This window comes from Dipodomys ordii, unplaced genomic scaffold (assembly GCF_000151885.1).
Source record: "Dipodomys ordii isolate 6190 unplaced genomic scaffold, Dord_2.0 Scaffold15, whole genome shotgun sequence".
Taxonomy (NCBI): domain Eukaryota; kingdom Metazoa; phylum Chordata; class Mammalia; order Rodentia; family Heteromyidae; genus Dipodomys; species Dipodomys ordii.
Window position 1 is genome coordinate 1,258,299 of NW_012267231.1, and position 18,754 is coordinate 1,277,052.

Below are 18,754 nucleotides of genomic sequence, written 5' to 3' on the forward strand. Positions count from 1 at the left end.
GCTGTCCCTCAGCTCTTCAGCTCAAGGCTAGCACTCTACCACTTGAGCCACAGTGCCACTTCTGGCTTTTTTTTTCTTTTTGTTTATGTGGTGCTGAGGAATTGAACCCAGGGCTTTAGGCATGCAAGGCAAGTGCTCTACCACTGAGCCACCTTCCCAGCCCTTTAAAAACTTTTTTAAGAGACAGTCTCAGTATGTAGCCCAAGCTGGTCTTGAACGTACTAGCCTCCTGCCTCAGCCTCCCAAGTGCTGGGATTTTTCCTATATCATCACCTCCCGCTAACTACCCCACTCTCTCAAGCGGTTCAGTGAAAACACCCTGAGCTGGCCATGATCTAAACCTGTTCTGGAGTGGTGCTGGCTCTCGTGGCCATCTTCTATACTGGCTGTGTGCTTGGGCGCTGAGGCCTTTGCTCTTTGCAAACCCTAGGACCCAGCATATCCCCCTTAATCCTTGGGGAGGGAGCTGTTGTGCACACCCCAGCATCCCAGGGCTCCCTGAATCGCCATGGACGAGGAAGCTGAGGAGGAGCCTGGGCTGGACAGGCCTGCAGTCTCCAGTGACTTCAGCTTTTACCACATGGACCTGTATGACTCTGACGACCGACAACACATCCTTCTGGAAGAAAACACAAGCATTAGGAGAGAAGTAGGCCAAGCTGAAGTGGGCAGTGAGCCGGGAGGGGCAGGGGAAGCAAAGGTGCGAGGAGACCTTCAGGGGCAAGTGGGTGAGCTTGTCCAGTTATATGGCCTCGAAGATGACCATGACCTAGGGGACGAGGTAGTCGATGAAGACAGAATGGAGGTTCCCGGGTACTCCCCCTATGGGGTGCTGAGAGACCTCGGGCTTAGTGGAGAGGCCGAGGAGCCAGGCTATGGAGGCTGGGGCTCCGCAGGCCAGTGCCAGGACGCACGGGAAGCCTACCGGTACACACACGGCCGCGCCAGCGAGGAGTACGAGTGCTACGTCATCCCGGAGGAGGAGGATGAGGAGGAAGCCGCAGACGTCTTCTGTGTCACCTGCAAGACTCCGCTCAGGGCTGCCGAGAGGGACTCGACAGCACACAGGGACCACCACGTGACCCCGCTGGACAAGGCGCTGGAGAGCGCCAGGGTAGGAGCTCCGTGCGTGCGTGCGTGTGCGTGTGTGCGCGCACACAGGCGTGTGCGTGTGTGTGTGCGTGAAGTAGACCTTGGGGATAGACAAGACCAAGGCAGCATTAACACCTCCTTGGTGATGCTCTGCTGGCAGGATGAGATCCACAGGAACATGTACCGCCTGGAACAGCAGATCATCGACATGGAGAACTTCGCAAGCCACCTGGAGGAGGTTTTCGTCACGGTGGAGGTGAGCGTGTTCGTTTGGCACGCCTTAGTGGACGTGCTTTCTCACACACAGCACTGCCCCGCTGCCCGCTCTCCTCCGCAGCCTCGGCCCTCCCACTGCCCCCAGGCAGATGCACACGCACACACGCAGGTCACCGCATTCTGCACAGGTGCCCTGGGCAGGGACCGCACTGTCCACACTCCCGACTGAGGCCGGCTGGTGACGCCTCAGTGACTGCCACCGCACCCGGGCACGGAGGCCCTGACTGAGGCCGGCTGTCTTTCAGGAGAACTTCGGAAGACAGGAGCAAAACTTCGAGTCACATTACAACGAGATCTTGGAAACGCTTGCCCAAAACTATGAGGAAAACATACAGGCTCTCGGGGAGAGAAAGAAAGAGAAGCTGGAGGCCCTGTACGGACAGCTGGTCAACTGCGGAGAAAGCCTGGAGACCTGCAAAGAGCTGATGGAGGCGATCGAGGAGGTGTGTCACCAGGACAAGGCCAACTTCTTAAAGGTCAGAAACACAGCACAGACACAGAAAGGGGAGAGAGGAGCCGGAGGTGCCCCACGGGCCTCGTGTTTTGTTGTTTGGGGTGTTACTGGGGTTTGAACTCAGGGCCTCACACTTGCTAACTAGGCACTGAAACTGGCGACGGTGGTCTGTGTCCCTGTGACTCCCTCACGCTCTCCAGTGGGAAGCTGTGGCTGTCCGCCTGCACCGAGAGCGGCCACGCCAGCTCAGACGCGGCTCACGCACGCCAGCCGCCACTGCGCTCTCAGGAACCTCAGGGATTTCCCCCAAAGCCCAGCTCCACCTCCTTCCTGCTGGGTTTGGGGTGACTACTCTGGAGAGTGTCTGTCAGGCCCAGGGGAGCCGTTGACACCCATGCTTCTGAGTCCACAATCCCTGTGCCACTGTCTCAGACACAGCCTGGGACACGAACAGTGGCACACACAGGTGCTTCCTGACACACACAGAGGTTTCCTCTCACCACTGCCCACCCTGGGAAAGCCAGGCACACGTGGGCTGTCAGCAGCGGGTGACCCATCACCTAACCAGCGCCGTCTCCAGTCAGTGAACCCTGTAATCTTTCAGTCAGTGGTCCAAAGGACACACTCGGGTCAGATGCCGGTAGCTCAAGTCTGTAATCCTATCTACTCAGGAGGCTGAGATCTGAGGATTGCGGTTCAAAGCCAGCCTGGGCAGGAAAGTTCGTGAGACTCTTTTTTTTGGGGGGGGGGGGGCAGTTGTGGGGCCTGAACTCTGGGCCTGGGCGCTATCCCTCAGCTCTTCAGCTCAAGGCTAGCGCTTTACCACTGGATCCAAAGCTCAACTTCCGGCTTTTTTTTTTCTTTTTGCTTATGTGGTGCTGAGGAGTCGAACCCAGGGCCTCAGGCATGCAAAGCAAGCGCTCTACCACTGAGTCACCTTCCCAGCCCATCCATGAGACTCTTATCTCCAATAAACTACCAGAAAACTGGAAGTGTTGCTATGTCTCAAGTGGTTGAGCACTTGCCTTGAGCTGAAGAGCTGAGGAATAGTGCCCAGGCCCAGAGTTCAAGCCCCATGACCGACAAAAACAAAACAAAGGTCACACTCAGTGGCTGGCTTTGTGAGGGTGTGGACAGCTGGTTTGTGTGTTTGTTTCCTAGTTTTTAAGCATGTTCATGTTATCATCTGTTTGGGAAAGAAAAGTCCCTTCCCACACTGACTCACTGTTTTCCTTCTGTGTTCCCCAGGACGCGGTGGCCATGGCTGACAGGTAACTCCACTGCCCTCAGCCCTGGAGTCTGTCCCATGAGCAGCTTAGCACTGGGGTGACAGCGCTAGGCCCAGGCCCCCTCCAGAGCTGACTCTCAGAGTCTCAGGGCAGAAGGGGGCGTGCTGTGGGTGGGTATCTTCAAGCCCCCCTCCACTGGGAGGAGGGGTCTGGAGGAAGCTCCTGCCTCTCCCGGCTGCTCTAGGCCCCAGACCGGCAGCTGAAAAAGCAGGTTTATAGTCAGACAGCTGGGAGTTCAAGCCTGCCACCCTCAGCAGGTTCACCAGTGCATTTACTAACCAGTTGTGAATCCCTAGTAAGACAGTGTCTGTAAAGCAATGTGAACACAGAGACTTGATAATGTAACATCAGATCGATTTCAGATTCTGCCTTTGCCACATAGAACCTTGTGACTGCCAAGAAAAAGGTACAAGAAGACCCAGAGCTCTGTATGAATGAACAGACCATTCTTAAAAGATGGGCAAAGGGTCAATAGATACTTGAAAAACTGTTGAACATCCTTAGCCCCTAAAGGAAATACAAATTGGAATTATTACCAAGCACAGTAATACACACTCACAGCCACCTGTAACCCCAGCAACCTGAGAGGCAGAGATAGGCCTGTGACTTGAGGCAAAACTTAACGAGCCTACCAAGCCTGCATGGCAGTTCACATCTGTAATCCTAGCACAGAAAACATAGGAAGGGGTGGTACACTGAAACTCTCCTCTCTTTCCATTAAACGGACTATCATCAAGAAAACACACTAGTCAGGTGCCAGTGGCTCAGGCCTGCAATCCTTAGCTGCCAGGAAGCTAAGATCTGAGAATTGTGGTTCACAGCCAGCCCAGGCAGGAAAAGTTTATCAGATTCTTATCTCCAATAACCACCAGAAATAGCACTGTGACTCAAAGTGGTAGAGCAGTAGACTTGAACAAAAGGGTTCAGGGACAGTGCCTAGGCCCTGAGTTCAAGCCCCATGACCAATGACAAGGAAGGAAGGAAGGAAGGGAGAGAGACAGAGAGAGAAAGACAAATAGCCAGGCACCTGTAGCTCATGTCTGTGATCCCAGCTGAGATAGAGAAGATTTGGGGTAGAGGCCAGCCTGAGCAGGAAAGGTCACCAGACCCCCTCTCAACAGAGAGCTGGGCATGGGAAACCCTGACACCACAGCTAGGAAGGGAAGCCTAAAGTAGGTGGATTGCAGTCCAGCCTGAGCCTGGGCGGGAGAGGAGGAGTCCCAGGCACACCTAGTACCTCTGTGAACCTACAGACTGGGGAACTTCCTGAAAACACAGACCGATGTGGAGATCTCTGCACAACCCGACTTTGAAGACCAGACCTTGGACTTCACTGAGGTGGAGCAACTGATGGGGTCAATGAATGCCATTCCAGGTAGGACTCTCCCCTGTGTCCTCTGAGAGAGAGGGAGGAGGAGGGGGAAAGGGGAGAAAGAAGGGGGGAGGGAAGAGGAGAGATAGAGAGACTGTGTCCTCTCACATCTCTTAAAGTTCAAAACACCATACTATGAACCCTGGGCATCTTACTCATGTTACATAACTGAATCTTTGCTTTTTGAACAAGAATTCCTGGTTTCACCAATCACTGGTGGCTCACACCTGTCATCCTAGCTACTCAGGAGGCCGAGATCTGAGGATCACGGTTCAAAGCCAGCCTGAACAGGAAAGTCCATGAGACTCTTATCTCCAGTGAACCACCAGAAAACCAGAAGTGGCGCTGTGGCTCAAGTGGTAGAGCGCCTGCCTTGAGCTGCAGAGTTGAGGGACAGCGCCCAGGCCCAGAGTTCAAGACCCACAACCAACAAAAAAAAAAAAAAAATCCTGGTTTCCTCCTCCGCCCAGCTCCTGGGCGGCTCTGATCAGTTCTCGACTTCTTAAAAGCCTGGGGTGAAGGGAGGTGCTACGTAGAAGAGGGAAGACAAAGGGAAATGTGTCTTCTTGCTTCCTGATTGTGTGTGACAGAGACTCTGGGGGTGAGGACATGACACTACTTTTTCTCCCGGTTTTGGGGCTTGAACTCAGGACTCTGTGCTCACTCAGCTTGCTTGTTTGGCTGATACTCTACCACCTGAGCCACACCTCCAGTCCAGTATTTTGCCAGTTAAATCAGAGACAGTCTCATGGATCTTTCTTCCAGGGCTAGCTTTGAACTTCAGGTACAGAGGTGTGGCCACTGCGATGGGCAGAAGGAACTGATCAGCTCACAGCAGATGGACTCAGACCCACCCGTGCGCGCCCAGTGAAGGCCGCTCTGCCCCAGCCCCCACGCCCACACTCCCAGCTCCTCACGTGCTCTTGTTCTTTCCTCTGTTCCTGCTCAGCTCCCTCCGCTCCGGTGATAAATCGGCAGGCCCCCAACTCGGCCACCAGCTCCTCTGTCCGGGTGTGCTGGAGCTTGCACTCCGACGACACGGTGGAGCGCTACCAGCTGTGCTACCGGCCTGCGCAGGACGGCTCTCCCCACAAGGACCACGCGGGGAAAGGTCCGCAGGGAGCTGTGGGGGCACAGGGTGGCGTGGCCGGGAGGGCAAATGGCAGCCACTGGTGAGAACCACACGCACGGCGGCCGGGTGTCAGGGCTGTCCTGGCACAGTCCCTGCCTGTGTGTGTCTCTGGGGGAGGAGGCCTTGCACAGCCAGATCCATCCTGACATGTGTGCAGACCCCTGAAGGGTGAGGGGCTGCTGATGGGGTCCACGCCCAGATGTAGGAGGACTCCGGGATGGCCGCTTCCCCAGCCCTGCCCCACTGTCCCAGCATGCCACGGAGGAAGCCTGGCTTCAAGGAATAGCGCAGTGACAGACAGATGCTCCAGAGTAGCCCACTGCAGAGCTCGGGGCTGGGAGGGGAGGGGTGGGGCGGGGCTGGGAGGGGAGGGGCGGGGCGGGGAGGGGCTGGGAGGGGAGGGGCGGGGCGGGGGAGCACCTTCCACCGGACTGAGGATTGCACAGGGAGTTGGAGACACTTTAAATTCTTCTCTGAATTTTCTCCCCCAGAATTTACAGTGACAGTCAAAGAAACATACTGCTCGGTGCGAAACCTTGAGCCCAATACGCAGTATGAATTCTGGGTCATAGCAGAGAACAGGGCAGGACCCAGCCCAAGCAGTGAAGTCGCCACATACGTGACAGGTAACCCGCTCTCCTCCGCAGGGGGGACCCGGAGTCAGCGTCCAGGCCACAGGGAAGGCCAGGAGGGCCTGGTGACGTTCCTCCTTTCTTTTAATTGTATTTATTTATTTATTCGTTTATTTATTTATGTTTGAGACAGAGTCTAACTATGTAGCCCAGGCTGACTCCAAACTCAATCCTCCTGCTTCTACCTCCAAAGTGCCAGCTGTTTACTGCCACACTGGGCCAATGTTTTTTGTTTGTTTTTGGTTGGTCCTGGGGCTTGAACTCTGGGCCTGGGTGCTGTCCCTCAGCTCTTCAGCTCAAGGTGAGCGCTCTACCGCTTGAGCCACAGTGCCACTTCCAGTTTTCTGGTGGTTTGTTGGAGATAAGAGTGTCACAGACTTTCCTGCCTGGGCTGGCTTTGAACCGTGATCCTCAGATCTCAGCCTCCTGAGTAGCTAGGATGACAGGCGGGAGCCATGGGTGCCCGGCTCGGGCCAGTGTTTTTTTTTGTTTGTTTGTTTTTTTGGGGGGTCTGGTTGTGGGGCCTGAACTCTGGGCCTGGGCGCTGTCCCTCAGCTCTTCAGCTCAAGGCGGGCGCTCTACCACTTGAGCCACAGCGCCACTTCCGGCCTTTTTTTTTTCTGCTTATGTGGTGCTGAGGAATTGAACCCAGGGCCTCATGCATGCAAGGCAAGCGCTTCTACCACTGAGCCACCTGCCCAGCCCAGGGGCCAGTGTTTATTGTTTTTTTGTTTTTTTTGGGTCCAGTCATGGGGCCTGGACTCTGGGCCTGGGCGCTGTCCCTCAGCTCTTCAGCTCAAGGCTAGCATTCTACCGCTTGACTCACAGCTCCACTTCTGGGTTTTTTCTTTTTGCTTATGTGGTGCTGAGGAATCGAACCCAGGGCCTCTGGCATGCAAGGCATGTGCTCTACCACTGAGCCACCTTCCCAGCCCAGGGGCCAGTGTTTTTAATACACTAAATCTACACACCTGATATCACAGAGACACTTACTTATGATTGTTCAAAACAAAAACTGCACTAGGTCACACATCTTTTCCTGTACTGATGTTTGAACTCAAGGCCTTGCACAGATGAGGCAGGTCCTCGACCACTTAAGCCAGGCCCCTGGCACCACTTTCAAGGCTCACAGACCTGTCTGTGCCGCGGGAGCCTCTGGGGGGTGGCGGTGCTTTTGAGCATGCTGGCCTTCTGGCATCGGGCCGACTCTGTGGTAGAATGGGCCACACTTTGCCGTACGTGGCATGCAGAGCCCGATCCCCAGCATCCCACAGAGATAGGTGGGGGGCCCCGTGGAAAGTCGAGTCTTTTGTGTATTTGTCCATGACTGAACAGAATGGCCGCCATGACTGCCCTCTGCCTGTCTCTCCCCCACGTAGCGCCCTCTCCGCCGGTGATAAGGTGCGAGGAGATCAGGAGCTGTGAGAGGGCTGCTCTCATCAGCTGGGAGTCAGGGAACCGGAGCCCGGTGGACTCGTACACCGTGGAGCTGACGCTGGCAGAGACTCCGGAGGCCTCGGGCGTGACCGAGTGAGTCTGGGAGTAGACGCGCGAGGGGGCGGGGCAGGCCAGGCTTCATCGTAGGCCACGTAGTTTTCAGAAGTGGCTGCCGGGAAACACCGTAGGCCTCACATTTCGCTTCATTCATTCACCAAATACCGAAGGCCTAGGTGGTAACGGGGGAGGCAAAGAGACATTCCTGCCGGAGGGAGCTGCTGAGTGAGGAAAAGAGGGGCGCGGAGGCGGCCCTGGGGGGGCGCCCGACTTTGGGGGCTGCTGGGGCGGGAGTGGACCCCACACGCACCTGCCCTGCAGGGAGGGTGGAGGACTGGGACGCTCATTGGGCTCCTGTCTGTGGTAGATGGTCTGTTGTAGCTCCCCTGGTCCACCCCCCCCCCCGTTGCCATGGTCACCACTGGTTGCCATGGTCACCGCTGGCCGCAGAGAGAGGGAGGCACTCACACACAGGGCCTGAAGGTCTGGAAGGGTGGATGGGAAGGAACTGGGCTGGTGCCTGGCAGCAGCTTGCCCCCGCGCAGCAGGGGTCTCCCTGGCTCTGGTGAAGCAGAAGAGTTGGGCATCAGCTGCTAGGCCTCCAACTCTTCAGCGCTAAGTGGAACCGGCCATCGAGCCTCCCTGTCTGCTGGTGGGACCCTGTATCCCAGCCACTGTGAAGCTCACTGGGGTTCTACTTGTTGAGCACTCGGGGTGGGGCAGGGTGTCCAGCGGCTCTGGCCACTGTTGTGGCTCAAGTCACCTTTGCAATTTGTGCTGAGGCTTTAGAAGCACCTGACACAGGGGACCAGCCCACAATGATGGTGTCATCAGAGGCTCCAGATGTCCCCTGCACCTTACCCACTGCTGCAGGAAGAGCAAACTCTTTCACGGGTGGTCCTGAGCACTGACTGTTCTCCCCCCACACCAGGTCGGTCGTGGGCATCCCAACCTGCGAGTCCCTGATACAGCTGCTGCCCGGGCAGCGCTACATCATCTACGTGCGTGCCCTGAACGTGGGAGGCTCCAGCGCCAGGAGCCAGCCTGCCACGGTCCACACGACAGGTCTGTGCCCGGGCCACACCCCAAGGGGCCACACCCCAAGGGGCCACTCCCCGCAGACCCAGTGCTGTGGAGCAGCCGCAGAGAGCTGTGCTGTGTACGGGCTGCGCCTGTGCCCGCCACCCCTGCCCTTCCCCCCATCCCCCGCTCTCCACAAGCGAATCCCTCCCTTAGGGATCTTCAGGAAACCCCCAGGAAGAGCCATGCCCAAGCGTCCCTGCAATAGGCCGACATGGCCCCTCTGCGCCCCCGGCCCTCTCTGCAGGTGCTGCTCGGCCCCTCATCACCAGCAGCGTGTCAGAGAAGCCGTGCGCAGGCAGAGCCCTCTGCAGTGCCGCCACCCCGGGCTCTGTGCTGAGCGCTGTGGGGCCTTGTGGGGCCAGGGCTCCCCACACCTCTCCCAGAAACCCACCCAAGGTGGGCAGAGTGGGGGCCCAGCAGGCTCACAGGACAGCCCCTCTTAATGCTGGGGCCTTTCACTGAGGGACATGGAGCCACTTTGTCCCCACTCCAAGGCCAGGGAGAGAGGGCCTGCAACTGGCCCATGTTTACAGCAAGGCAAGTGGCACAGCGCCTGAGGTCACACAACAGGGACGAACAAGGCGTCCCTCCGCTTGTCGGCCATGGCTCAGGGCCAGGGAGCCGAGAGCAAAAGCAGAGACAGCGCTTGATCACTCAGTCACCTCTGCGTGGGCGCATGGTGTTCTAGAGCGTGTGGTGTTCTAGAGCACACGGTGTTCCAGAGCGCGTGGTGTTCCATAGCGCACGCTGTTCCAGAGCGCATGGTGTTCCATAGCGCACGCTGTTCCAGAGCGCGCGGTGTTCCAGAGCACATGGTGTTCCAGAGCGCACGGTGTTCTAGAGTGCACAGTATACTAGAGCGCGTGGTGTTCTAGAGCACACAGTATACTAGAGTGCACGGTCTTCTAGAGCATACAGTATTCTAGAGTGCACAATATACAGGGAAAATGGAGTGAACGCCAATCAGCAAAAACCCAGGAGCAAGGAGGGCCACCTGGTGTGAAATGCAAGGCACCTGCTTGCTCATCAATGGTAAAGTAATGCTTGAACTAGAGCTTGAGACAATGAGACATCACCAATGGGAACCTAAGAAGGGCTGGGCTGACACAATGGAGTACCAGTATCAGTACTGCGATGTTTTATTACATCTTTTCTGAATCACTTTTTAAAAATTACACTTGGGGCTGGGAAGGTGGCTCAGTGGTAGAGCGCTTGCCTTGCATGCATGAGGCCCTGGGTTCCATTCCTCAGCACCACATAAGCAGAAAAAGCCAGAAGTGGCGCTGTGGCTCAAGTGGTAGAGCACTAGCCTTGAGCTGAAGAGCTGAGGGACAGCGCCCAGGCCCAGAGTTCAGGCCTCACAACCGACAAAAATAAAAAATAAATAAAAAATGTAAACTCAAGGCTTCATGCTTGCTAGGCAAATGCACAATTGCTTGAGCCAGACGCCCTCAGCCTTTCTTTTTCATCGTTTCAAGCTTTATGCACCGCTGGGATTATAGGCATAGCATGACCACTGAGACTGGCTTTTTCCTTAAGATGAGGGTCTCTCATAACTTTGGTCTGCGCTGGCCTTAGCCATGATCACTGTGCTCCACTCCAAGCAGCTGAACCACTTTTCCGTGGGCTTCATTTTAATCCTTCCTCTCCCCAGCTGCCCTAATTGTGAGCTGGATATTGAATTTTGTTCATCGATGTCTAATCGATGGTTCGATTCCGGGCCCCTTGGGGAAAAGGGGTAGAAGTTCTTGCCCAAGTTTGGCATTTACAGCTCCCAAGGAAGGGCCCGGCCTCTGGAGCGAGAGGCAGGGTTCAAATTCAGTGCTGCTGTTTCCCAGCCAATTCCTCACCCACCTGCCTCAGGTTCCTCACCTATAAAACAGAAACAGAAATACCTGATTTTAAGGGTGGTTGTGAGGACTGAAGAAGACAAAACTTGTCAACTGCTGAGCTCTGTGCAGCCTGTGGAGTCGGTGAGGGGTGGGAACAAGGCCACCGAGCCTGGGACACGGGCCACTGCCAGGGCCTCAAGCCCAGGCCGGGATCTGGAGTGACCACGGGGGTCTCCGGTGTCCCCTCTCCCACAGGCACCGTCTTCCACCTGAACAAGGACACCTGCCACCCCGCGCTGACCATTTCTGAGGACGGGTTGACGGTGCTTCGAAACGAAAGGAAAACCCCAGCTCGGGAGCCACCGCCCAGCCGGAGCCGCTTCAGCAGGTACACAAAGCGCGGCTCCCGAGAATGTTCTGCACACTTCTGAGTCACGGAGAGAAGAGCGGGCTGGGGGGAGGCGGGGCTGGGGGGACGGGGAGTCTGAAGGTGGCCTCTGGGAGGCAGGCCCTGCAGGAGGGACTCTGGGATGTAGGCTGCAGCGGGGCGCCCGTCAGGTCGGGGAGGAGGTGGGGGGTGAAGCACAGACGCGGGGAACGTGAGGCCCAGGAGGCCAGGACGGTCTGATGATTTAATGCAGGTCCAGATTTACATTTCAGAAGATCACAGTGAAGTGTGGCAGGAAACCTGGAGGCCAGGCCACGGCAACAGCCCCAGCTTTCACTCCTACTTTGTAAAACCAGGTGTGCTGCTGTCATGGGAAATCTAATCCCCGTCCGAGGCCGCCATTACTGGGAGGTGGAGGTGGATGAACACTCTGACTACACCGTGGGCGTGGCCTCTGAGGACATCCCCAGACAGGAGGACCTCGGGGCAAGCCCGCAGGCCTGGTGCCTGAGGCACACATTCTCCTCATCCAGGTAAAGCGGACTCTGGGACCCAAGGTTAAGGTTAGAAAGATCTGAGAACCAGGTTTGCACTTCTACCGTGACCAAGAGCCAAGTTACGTTGTATAAATATTCTCAGGCACGCCAGGGGTTGTAGCCAGCCCCTTTTCCTGAAGTTCCAGCACCAAGAGAAAGAGCAGTTTAAGTTAAAAATGTCTGAAGTTCGTTAGGTGCCAACACGGCTCTACTCGCACCGCGTCACCTGCTTGCTGCTCACAATCGTGTCACCACAGTAAGGTCACCACAGCAGACTCGGGCAGTCCTGCTCCGCAGACGCATTCCCGACACTAAACCCCTGGTTTTCTCTCGTGCTCAGCTTCAGCGTCACTTGGTGCAGCTTGACTTGAAACCCCGCTCCTCCCTTTTCCACTAAGCCTGGAAGAGTAAAAATGGCTTTCTGCTGCGAAGTGTGCTTGGACGTGGGCTGGGCAGTGTGGCTGGTCACGGGACCTTCAGGCTTAGGCCACGGTTAGAACCAATTGCCCACAAACCCAACTGCAGCCTCCATGCTGCTCCCCGGCAGCCTCTGCTCGTGGGGCTCCAACCTGGCTTGGTGAGCGCTGTCCTGTTCTGTGCGTGACCTCCACCCAGCTTATCTGAACCTGTCTGTGCTGTGGCCAGGCACACACCAAGGGGGTGGAGCTGACACAGCTCAGGACCTGACCAAAGGTGCAGGAATCCCTGTGCGCCACGCTGCACAGGAGGCTGTCACTGGTCCCAAGTAAGGCTGAAGGTCAGGGTCTCCTTTAGAAATGGGTGTGAGCGGGCACAGAGGAAGCAGGGAGGGCTGTGAAGGGAAGGGTCAGCGAGCGGTGGACATGCAGGGAAACAGGACAGCAGGCGGAAGCAAAGCCCGGACCCGCAGCAGTTCCTGGAGGGGGACAGGGAGGGCGCTGAGAAGTCTCGTCTCAGGAGGAGGGTAAGGTTTCCCAGGGGACTCTTAGATCTCGTTCCTGGTTCCAGGACTCTAGCTCCCCGTGGCTGCTCAGACCCTGTGAACCGGGATGGAGGCAGGCTGGCTGGCTTCACTGACACATTCAGATCGTATTCCAAGCGTCCTCGGGCGTTGGGACCAAGATGCTGGCACACAGACCCCCCCAGGACTGCAGGTCAAGGGTCAGGCTGGCCTTGGTTTCAGCCATTTCACAAAGCACGCCGCGCCCGGGGCCCGGCCAGGGAAGTAGGGCTCCCAGCCCCAGCTGCAATGCCCTATTCGGTCAGAATCATAACCGGATGGTGCAGTGCTCTTCTTTCCATGTGGCCGGCAGGACCCCTGGCGATCATCTTTATCCCACTAGATCTACACACCGGGGCTTTGCTGCTGCCCTTCCCGTGTGCCGTCTGTGCTAATTTTGGTGCAGTATGAGCTCACCAGTCTTTATGTAAGTTTCTGAGGTAGAGCAGTTGCCCAAGAACAGAATTAGAAAACATGTTTCTCAGGACAAATGTGAGAATAGAGGTTTTTAAAAATGACATGCTAACTTGGTAGTCATTTAACATAATATAGATCACAGGAATGAATGGAACTGACAAGAAATGCTCTGTGAATAGCTCTACTACTGGAATTTCTGAAGCTTTGTTGTGACACTGAATTTTCAGGCACAAATATGAATTTCTGCACAACGGGAAAACACCAGACATAAGAATAACAGTAGCACCGAAGCAGATCGGTGTCCTGTTAGATTACGAGAAGTCGAAGCTGTCCTTCTTCAACGCGGACAACTCTCAGCACCTGTACACCTACAGCTGTCAGCTTCACCGGTTTGTGCACCCCTGTTTTTCTTTGGAAAAGCCGGGGTGTCTAAAGATACGTAATGGCATTTCAACACCCAGGCATGCCTCTTTCTGCTAGGCCTTGCTGGCACCCTCTGCCAGCCACGGTTGCCTTGGACTCGAGCACTGGGTGCCTCATGTGTTTGTGGCTTGTTAGTATCTGGCAGACGGGCATGCAGGAGTCCTTTCACCTGACCCAGATGCTAGGTCCATGTGCCCTCACCTACTTGGCACTGGGGTGGCCATGAAAGAGGAGGGGTGGACTCAATGAACCCAAAGGGCTGCCACATGCTCAGCGCACCCATCTGTGTACATGCGAGCATTTTGAGTCTGAGGCCTCAGGAGCCTGGGGGAGAAAAGGTCTTGATGGCTCCAGAAGCTCCTGTACACCTGGGACACTTCCACAGCCCCTGGGGACGCCCTTGAGGACAAAGCTGTCAGGAGACGGGGAAGCCCTGAGTCCTCAGTGCCTCGGGCCTGGTCCGCCCCTTCCAGGCGCTGGGCCCCTCCCCATGGCACTGCTCCCAACTTGCTGACCTAAGGCCTCTAGGATGCCTCTCCCGTAAAGGCTGTCCACCCTGCCCTGGAGCTCACGTGTAACAGGTACACCAAATAAAACACACTGAGTAAATGTGTGTGGTTGGCATCCGCCTACTGCTGCTGCTGTGAGGGTGGCAGGGCTCTCCCGCACCTCCCAAAGACCTGTGCCCAGGGGGTAAAGACGCCCCAAGGGAACACAGCCACCCCAGGGATCATGCAGACAAGGAACTGCCCGCAACCTGTAGGGCCAGACCAGAAGCCAAGACCTGGGAGAGCTGCTGCCTGCCCCGCGACACTGGACAGAACCTCATCTTCCACCACTGCTTCTCTTCAAAGGGAAAACCACCGTGTCCCCAGCACTGGGGGGCTATGACACATCCAACACTCACCAACACAAATGCATAGCGTCCTGCAGATGGCGTTTGGGCCCCGGCCTCGCCGCCACCACCCAGCGATCTCACTGCATTCTCCTGCACAGTGCACCAAGGCTCAAGTCGGGCTCAGAGCAAGAGCTCCACTCCTGAACCAGTGCTGACTCCCAGCACCAGCACCATGGCTCTAAGCACAGACCTGCCCACTTCTCATCACCCACGGTTTTATTAAAAACAATCTAAAGCCAGGCATTGGTGGCTCACACCTGTCATCCTAGCTACTCAGGAAGCTGAGATCTGAGGATCGCAGTTTAAAACCATCCCAGGCAGAAAAGACCCATAAAACTCTTTTCTCCAATTAACTACTCAAAACCTGGAAGTGGAGCTGTGGTTCAAAGTGGTAGAGAGCTAGCCTTGAGCCAAAAAATTCAAGGACAGTGCCCAGGTCGTAAGTAAAATAACAGGTACCCCTCATTCCCCACTGAACTGTCTCTACAGGTTTGTAGCAGATTTAAGAATTAACTTACCCTGATAATTTCACACACACACATTCCCTGCCAAGCTGACCAGCTGCCCCAAGATAAGGTATAGGAGGTATCAGCACAGAATGGCTCAAATTTTAAACTAAAATAGACCTGTACTTTTTTTTTTTTTTTTGCAGTTGTGGGCTTGAACTCTGGGCTTGGGCACGCTCTGCTCTTCAGCTCAAGGTTAGTGCTCTACCACCTGAGCCACAGCACCATTTCTGGTTTTCTAGTGGTTAATTGGAGATGAGTCTCACAGACTTTCCTGCCCAGGCTGGCTTTGAACCGTGATCCTCAGATCTCAGCCTCCTAAGTAGCTAAGACTATAGGTGTGAGCCACCAGACATGTACTTATTCAGAAACATTTTTAGTACATGATGGGAAAGGGTAAATCCAGGCTCTTCTAGGCTTCACAGTACTTTACGTTGTAATTGCTGATGAACGAGTGGGAAAGTAGATAAAAACCTGACACTGTAAGACTTTAATAATGTCTTTATTTACAAAGAAAAGAGCTGCCTAGAATTGAGAATTACCTGACCTGAAAGTCCACTCAGGGGACATAGTCCACCCTTGGAGCAGCACTGGGGTTACTCAGCTTACTGGTCCAGGTCTGCTTCATCATCTCTCCTGCCTTCTGCAAGAAGGAAAAAGAAGGAAAGTAAGTCTAGAACAACCCCCAAAAACTTTTTTTTTCTCTAGTAAGGTATTCCAGTTCCTTAAGGTACCATGAATGAGCTAAAGAAACTGAAAGCAAGGAAAGGGTTTATCTCATGGCTGTGCTCATGCAAACTTGCTGACAAGTCTGTTAGAAAACAGAAGTTTTGGGGCTGGGAAGGTGGCTCAGTAGTAGAGCGCTTGCCTTGCATGCATGAGGCCCTGGGTTCGATTCCTCAGCACCACATAAGCAAAAAAAAAAAAAAAAAACTGGAAAGCCGGGCGCTGGTGGCTCACGCCTGTAATCCTAGCTACTCAGGAGGCTGAGATCTGAGGATCGCGGTTCAAAGCCAGCCCGGGCAGGAGAAACCGTGAGACTCCTATCTCCAATAAACCACCAGAAAACCGGAAGTGGCGCTGTAGCTCAAGTGATAGAGCGCTCGCCTTGAGCTGAAGAGCTGAGGGACAGCGCCCAGGCCCAGAGTTTAGGCCCCACGACCGGACCCAAAAAAGAAAACAGAAGTTTTTAAAATGTGACCATTGTAGTGATGATCCCTACCTGACTCGGGCGGTTAAAACCAATAATATAAAAATCGGTTCTTAGCTTTACACAGACCAACTTAAAACTCTAGAGTGAGTCATTACACAGCCTTGTCGCTTCATGTTAACAAAGGGAAAGAAGGGCTGGTGTGTGATGGAGCAAATGTCCTGAGTTCAAATTCCAGCACCCCACACACAGAAAGAGGGAGGCGAGTATGTAAGACAATCACAGAACCTTTGTGAGCACTAGCAAACGTATGTGTACGTGTGTGTGTGTGAGGCGAGTATGTAAGACAATCACAGAACCTTTGTGAGCACTAGCAAACGTATGTGTACGTGTGTGTGTGTGAGGCGAGTATGTAAGACAATCACAGAACCTTTGTGAGCACTAGCAAACGTATGTGTACGTGTGTGTGTGTGAGGCGAGTATGTAAGACAATCACAGAACCTTTGTGAGCACTAGCAAACGTATGTGTACATGTGTGTGTGTGTGTGGCGAGTATGTAAGACAATCACAGAACCTTTGTGAGCACTAGCAAACGCATGTGTACGTGTGTGTTTTGGTGGTTATCTGAGCTTGAACTAAAAAGGACTAGAGCTCTCTGCTTTTCTACTCCTGGCGGCACTTGACCACTTGGTCCACACCTGCAGCCCAGCTTTTTTCTGCTGCTTCATTAGCTGACTTCAAACCTTGCTCTTCAGATCTCAGGCCACTGACACCTGGCTGTCTCCACCTTTCCCATCTAAAAGTTCACCACACGTACTTTCTATAAGAAGACGATGGAAAGTGTAAAAATGCTGTTGGTAGATAAGTAGGTCTTGAATTTATTTTGCAAACAAGACCTGTTCTATCTACCTTTTCCTTTAGGAGGCTAAAAGCAGAGTCGACTTGACTTCAAGGACTCTATTTCCTTAGTCTCCAGGAGAACACAACCAAGTCAACACTGGTCTTTCTTTACCATGTCAAGAGGGAACTTCAAGAGAGCTAAGTCTTCACATTTTCTTCCTTTACTGCAACTATGGTTAATTAAGCCAAATGCAAGAGGAGACTTTCTTTCTCATCTGGTCAGCACTGCCATCTGGAAAGATGACAGGGAAGGGTCGGGGCTGGCACACAGGGCCCTGTGCAGAGCTGCCACTACACGTGGCCGGATCTCACCCAAATGTTCTGCGTCCCACCAGCCCACTGCCTGTTTTCTGCCATCACCTATCCCAGAAAAATTAGGCCTAAGTTCCTGACAGCCTGCCTTTTCTTTCAACAGTCAAATGTTCCTGTTTTCACCTAAAATCCTGGTGGAATTAAATTGCCATGTATGTGAACAGCTTATGGTTGGCTCTAACAACATGCAATTGCTCAATCAAAACCTTCTTGGGCTGGGAAGGTAGCTCAGTGGTAGAGCGCTTGCCTTACATGCATGAGGCCCTGGGTTCGATTCCTCAGCACCACGTAAGAAAAAAAAGCCAGAAGTGGCGCTGTAGTTCAAGTGGTAGAGCGCTAGCCTTGAGGTGAAGAGCTGAGGGACAGCGCCCAGGCCCAGAGTTAAGGTCCATGACTGGACACTCCCCTCCCAAAAAAAAACAACCTTCTTGTAGTTTGAACTCAGACCCTAATCTTGCTGTCTCCCCATTTTCAATCCTAAGCCTAAATATAGCTCTTTTTCTTTAAAAGGAATTGAAGGGTTGCCAGCTATCAAACTGCAATTTCCCACTTGTCCATTTTCTTTCTTTTTTTTTTTTTTTTGGCGGTTGTGGGGCTTGAACTCTGGGCCTGGGCGCTGTCCCTCAGCTCTTCAGCTCAAGGCGAGCGCTCTACCACTTGAGCTACAGCGCCACTTCCGGTTTTCTAGTGGTTTATTGGAGGAGTCTCACGGTCTCCTGCCCGGGCTGGCTTTGAACCGCGATCCTCAGATCTCAGCCTCCTGAGTAGCTAGGATTACAGGCGTGAGCCACCGGTGCCCGGCTCCACTTGTCCATCTTCTAAAGCAAGAACATGATTTTTGGAAACAGATTTGCTGGGTATGTACATTCGTTTTTTCATAAATCTTGTCTCTTCTGCCACCCAGAAAGATCCCAACTTTCCTACTTCCTTCCTCATCTCAAAGATCCATTGGACTGAGGGGACAAGGAGAAAACACGCAGCTCCACCCAGACGTCAGGACAGCACTCTGAGTAAGTTGTGACACAGCATCATTGGTTTGTGTGTGCCACCTGCAGTTTATAAAGCAGCTCCGGGTTCCTCAGCACACCAAACAGACCTGCCCTTCCCTGTACACCTAATGGAGTACAGCTCAAAAATCACCTCTGAAGCCCGGCGTCAGTGGCGCAAGCCTGTAACTCTAGGTACTCGGGAGTCTGAATCTGAGGATGGTATTTGAAGCCAACCAGAAAAGCCTAGAAGACTCTTTTCTGCAACTAGTCATTAAAAAGAAGTAAAGAAGCCAAAATTGGAGACATGGCTCAAGGGACTGCTCAGGCACTAGCCGTTAATAGTAGTAGTCGTAAAAGCGGACCAGGAACGTCAAGCCTGGAATTCAGGCCTGGGCACTGGCACCAAAAACACAAAATCGAACACAAACCCCACCTCTGGGCAGCGCCCCTGGCGGCTCCTTCCCTCTGCTGCGGGCTCGGTTCCACACGGCCCCTCCTTCCCCAGCGTGAACCGGCCGGAACCGGCTGGGGACAGCTGCTTTCTGCATCCAGGGAGCTGACCTGAGCGAGCAACGAGACGGGGGTGGCTTCAGGTCGGGG

General features: G+C 54.4%; 1 protein-coding gene across 1 annotated transcript; it reads left to right on the forward strand.

Annotated features, from left to right (window-relative positions):
- The first annotated feature begins 434 nt into the window (after positions 1-434).
- On the forward strand, positions 435-14,008 carry Fsd2 (fibronectin type III and SPRY domain containing 2). The gene is made up of 12 exons (XM_013012084.1): positions 435-1,114; positions 1,253-1,348; positions 1,614-1,844; positions 3,071-3,093; positions 4,365-4,486; positions 5,433-5,594; positions 6,107-6,241; positions 7,627-7,777; positions 8,673-8,806; positions 10,912-11,044; positions 11,401-11,577; positions 13,204-14,008. The coding sequence occupies exons 1-12, from the start codon at positions 509-511 to the stop codon at positions 13,454-13,456; spliced, it is 2,223 nt and encodes a 740-aa protein (XP_012867538.1). The 5' UTR covers positions 435-508; the 3' UTR covers positions 13,457-14,008.
- Positions 14,009-18,754: the final 4,746 nt, after the last annotated feature.

Bases quoted from the DNA above. Each gene is read 5' to 3' on its own strand.
- Fsd2 (XM_013012084.1), top strand. From the start codon at position 509: ATGGACGAGGAAGCTGAGGAGGAGCCTGGGCTGGACAGGCCTGCAGTC. The intron at 6,242-7,626 runs GTAACCCGCTCT...TCCCCCACGTAG, and splicing joins AGTCGCCACATACGTGACAG to CGCCCTCTCCGCCGGTGATA. The intron at 11,045-11,400 runs GTACACAAAGCG...TTGTAAAACCAG, and splicing joins AGCCGGAGCCGCTTCAGCAG to GTGTGCTGCTGTCATGGGAA.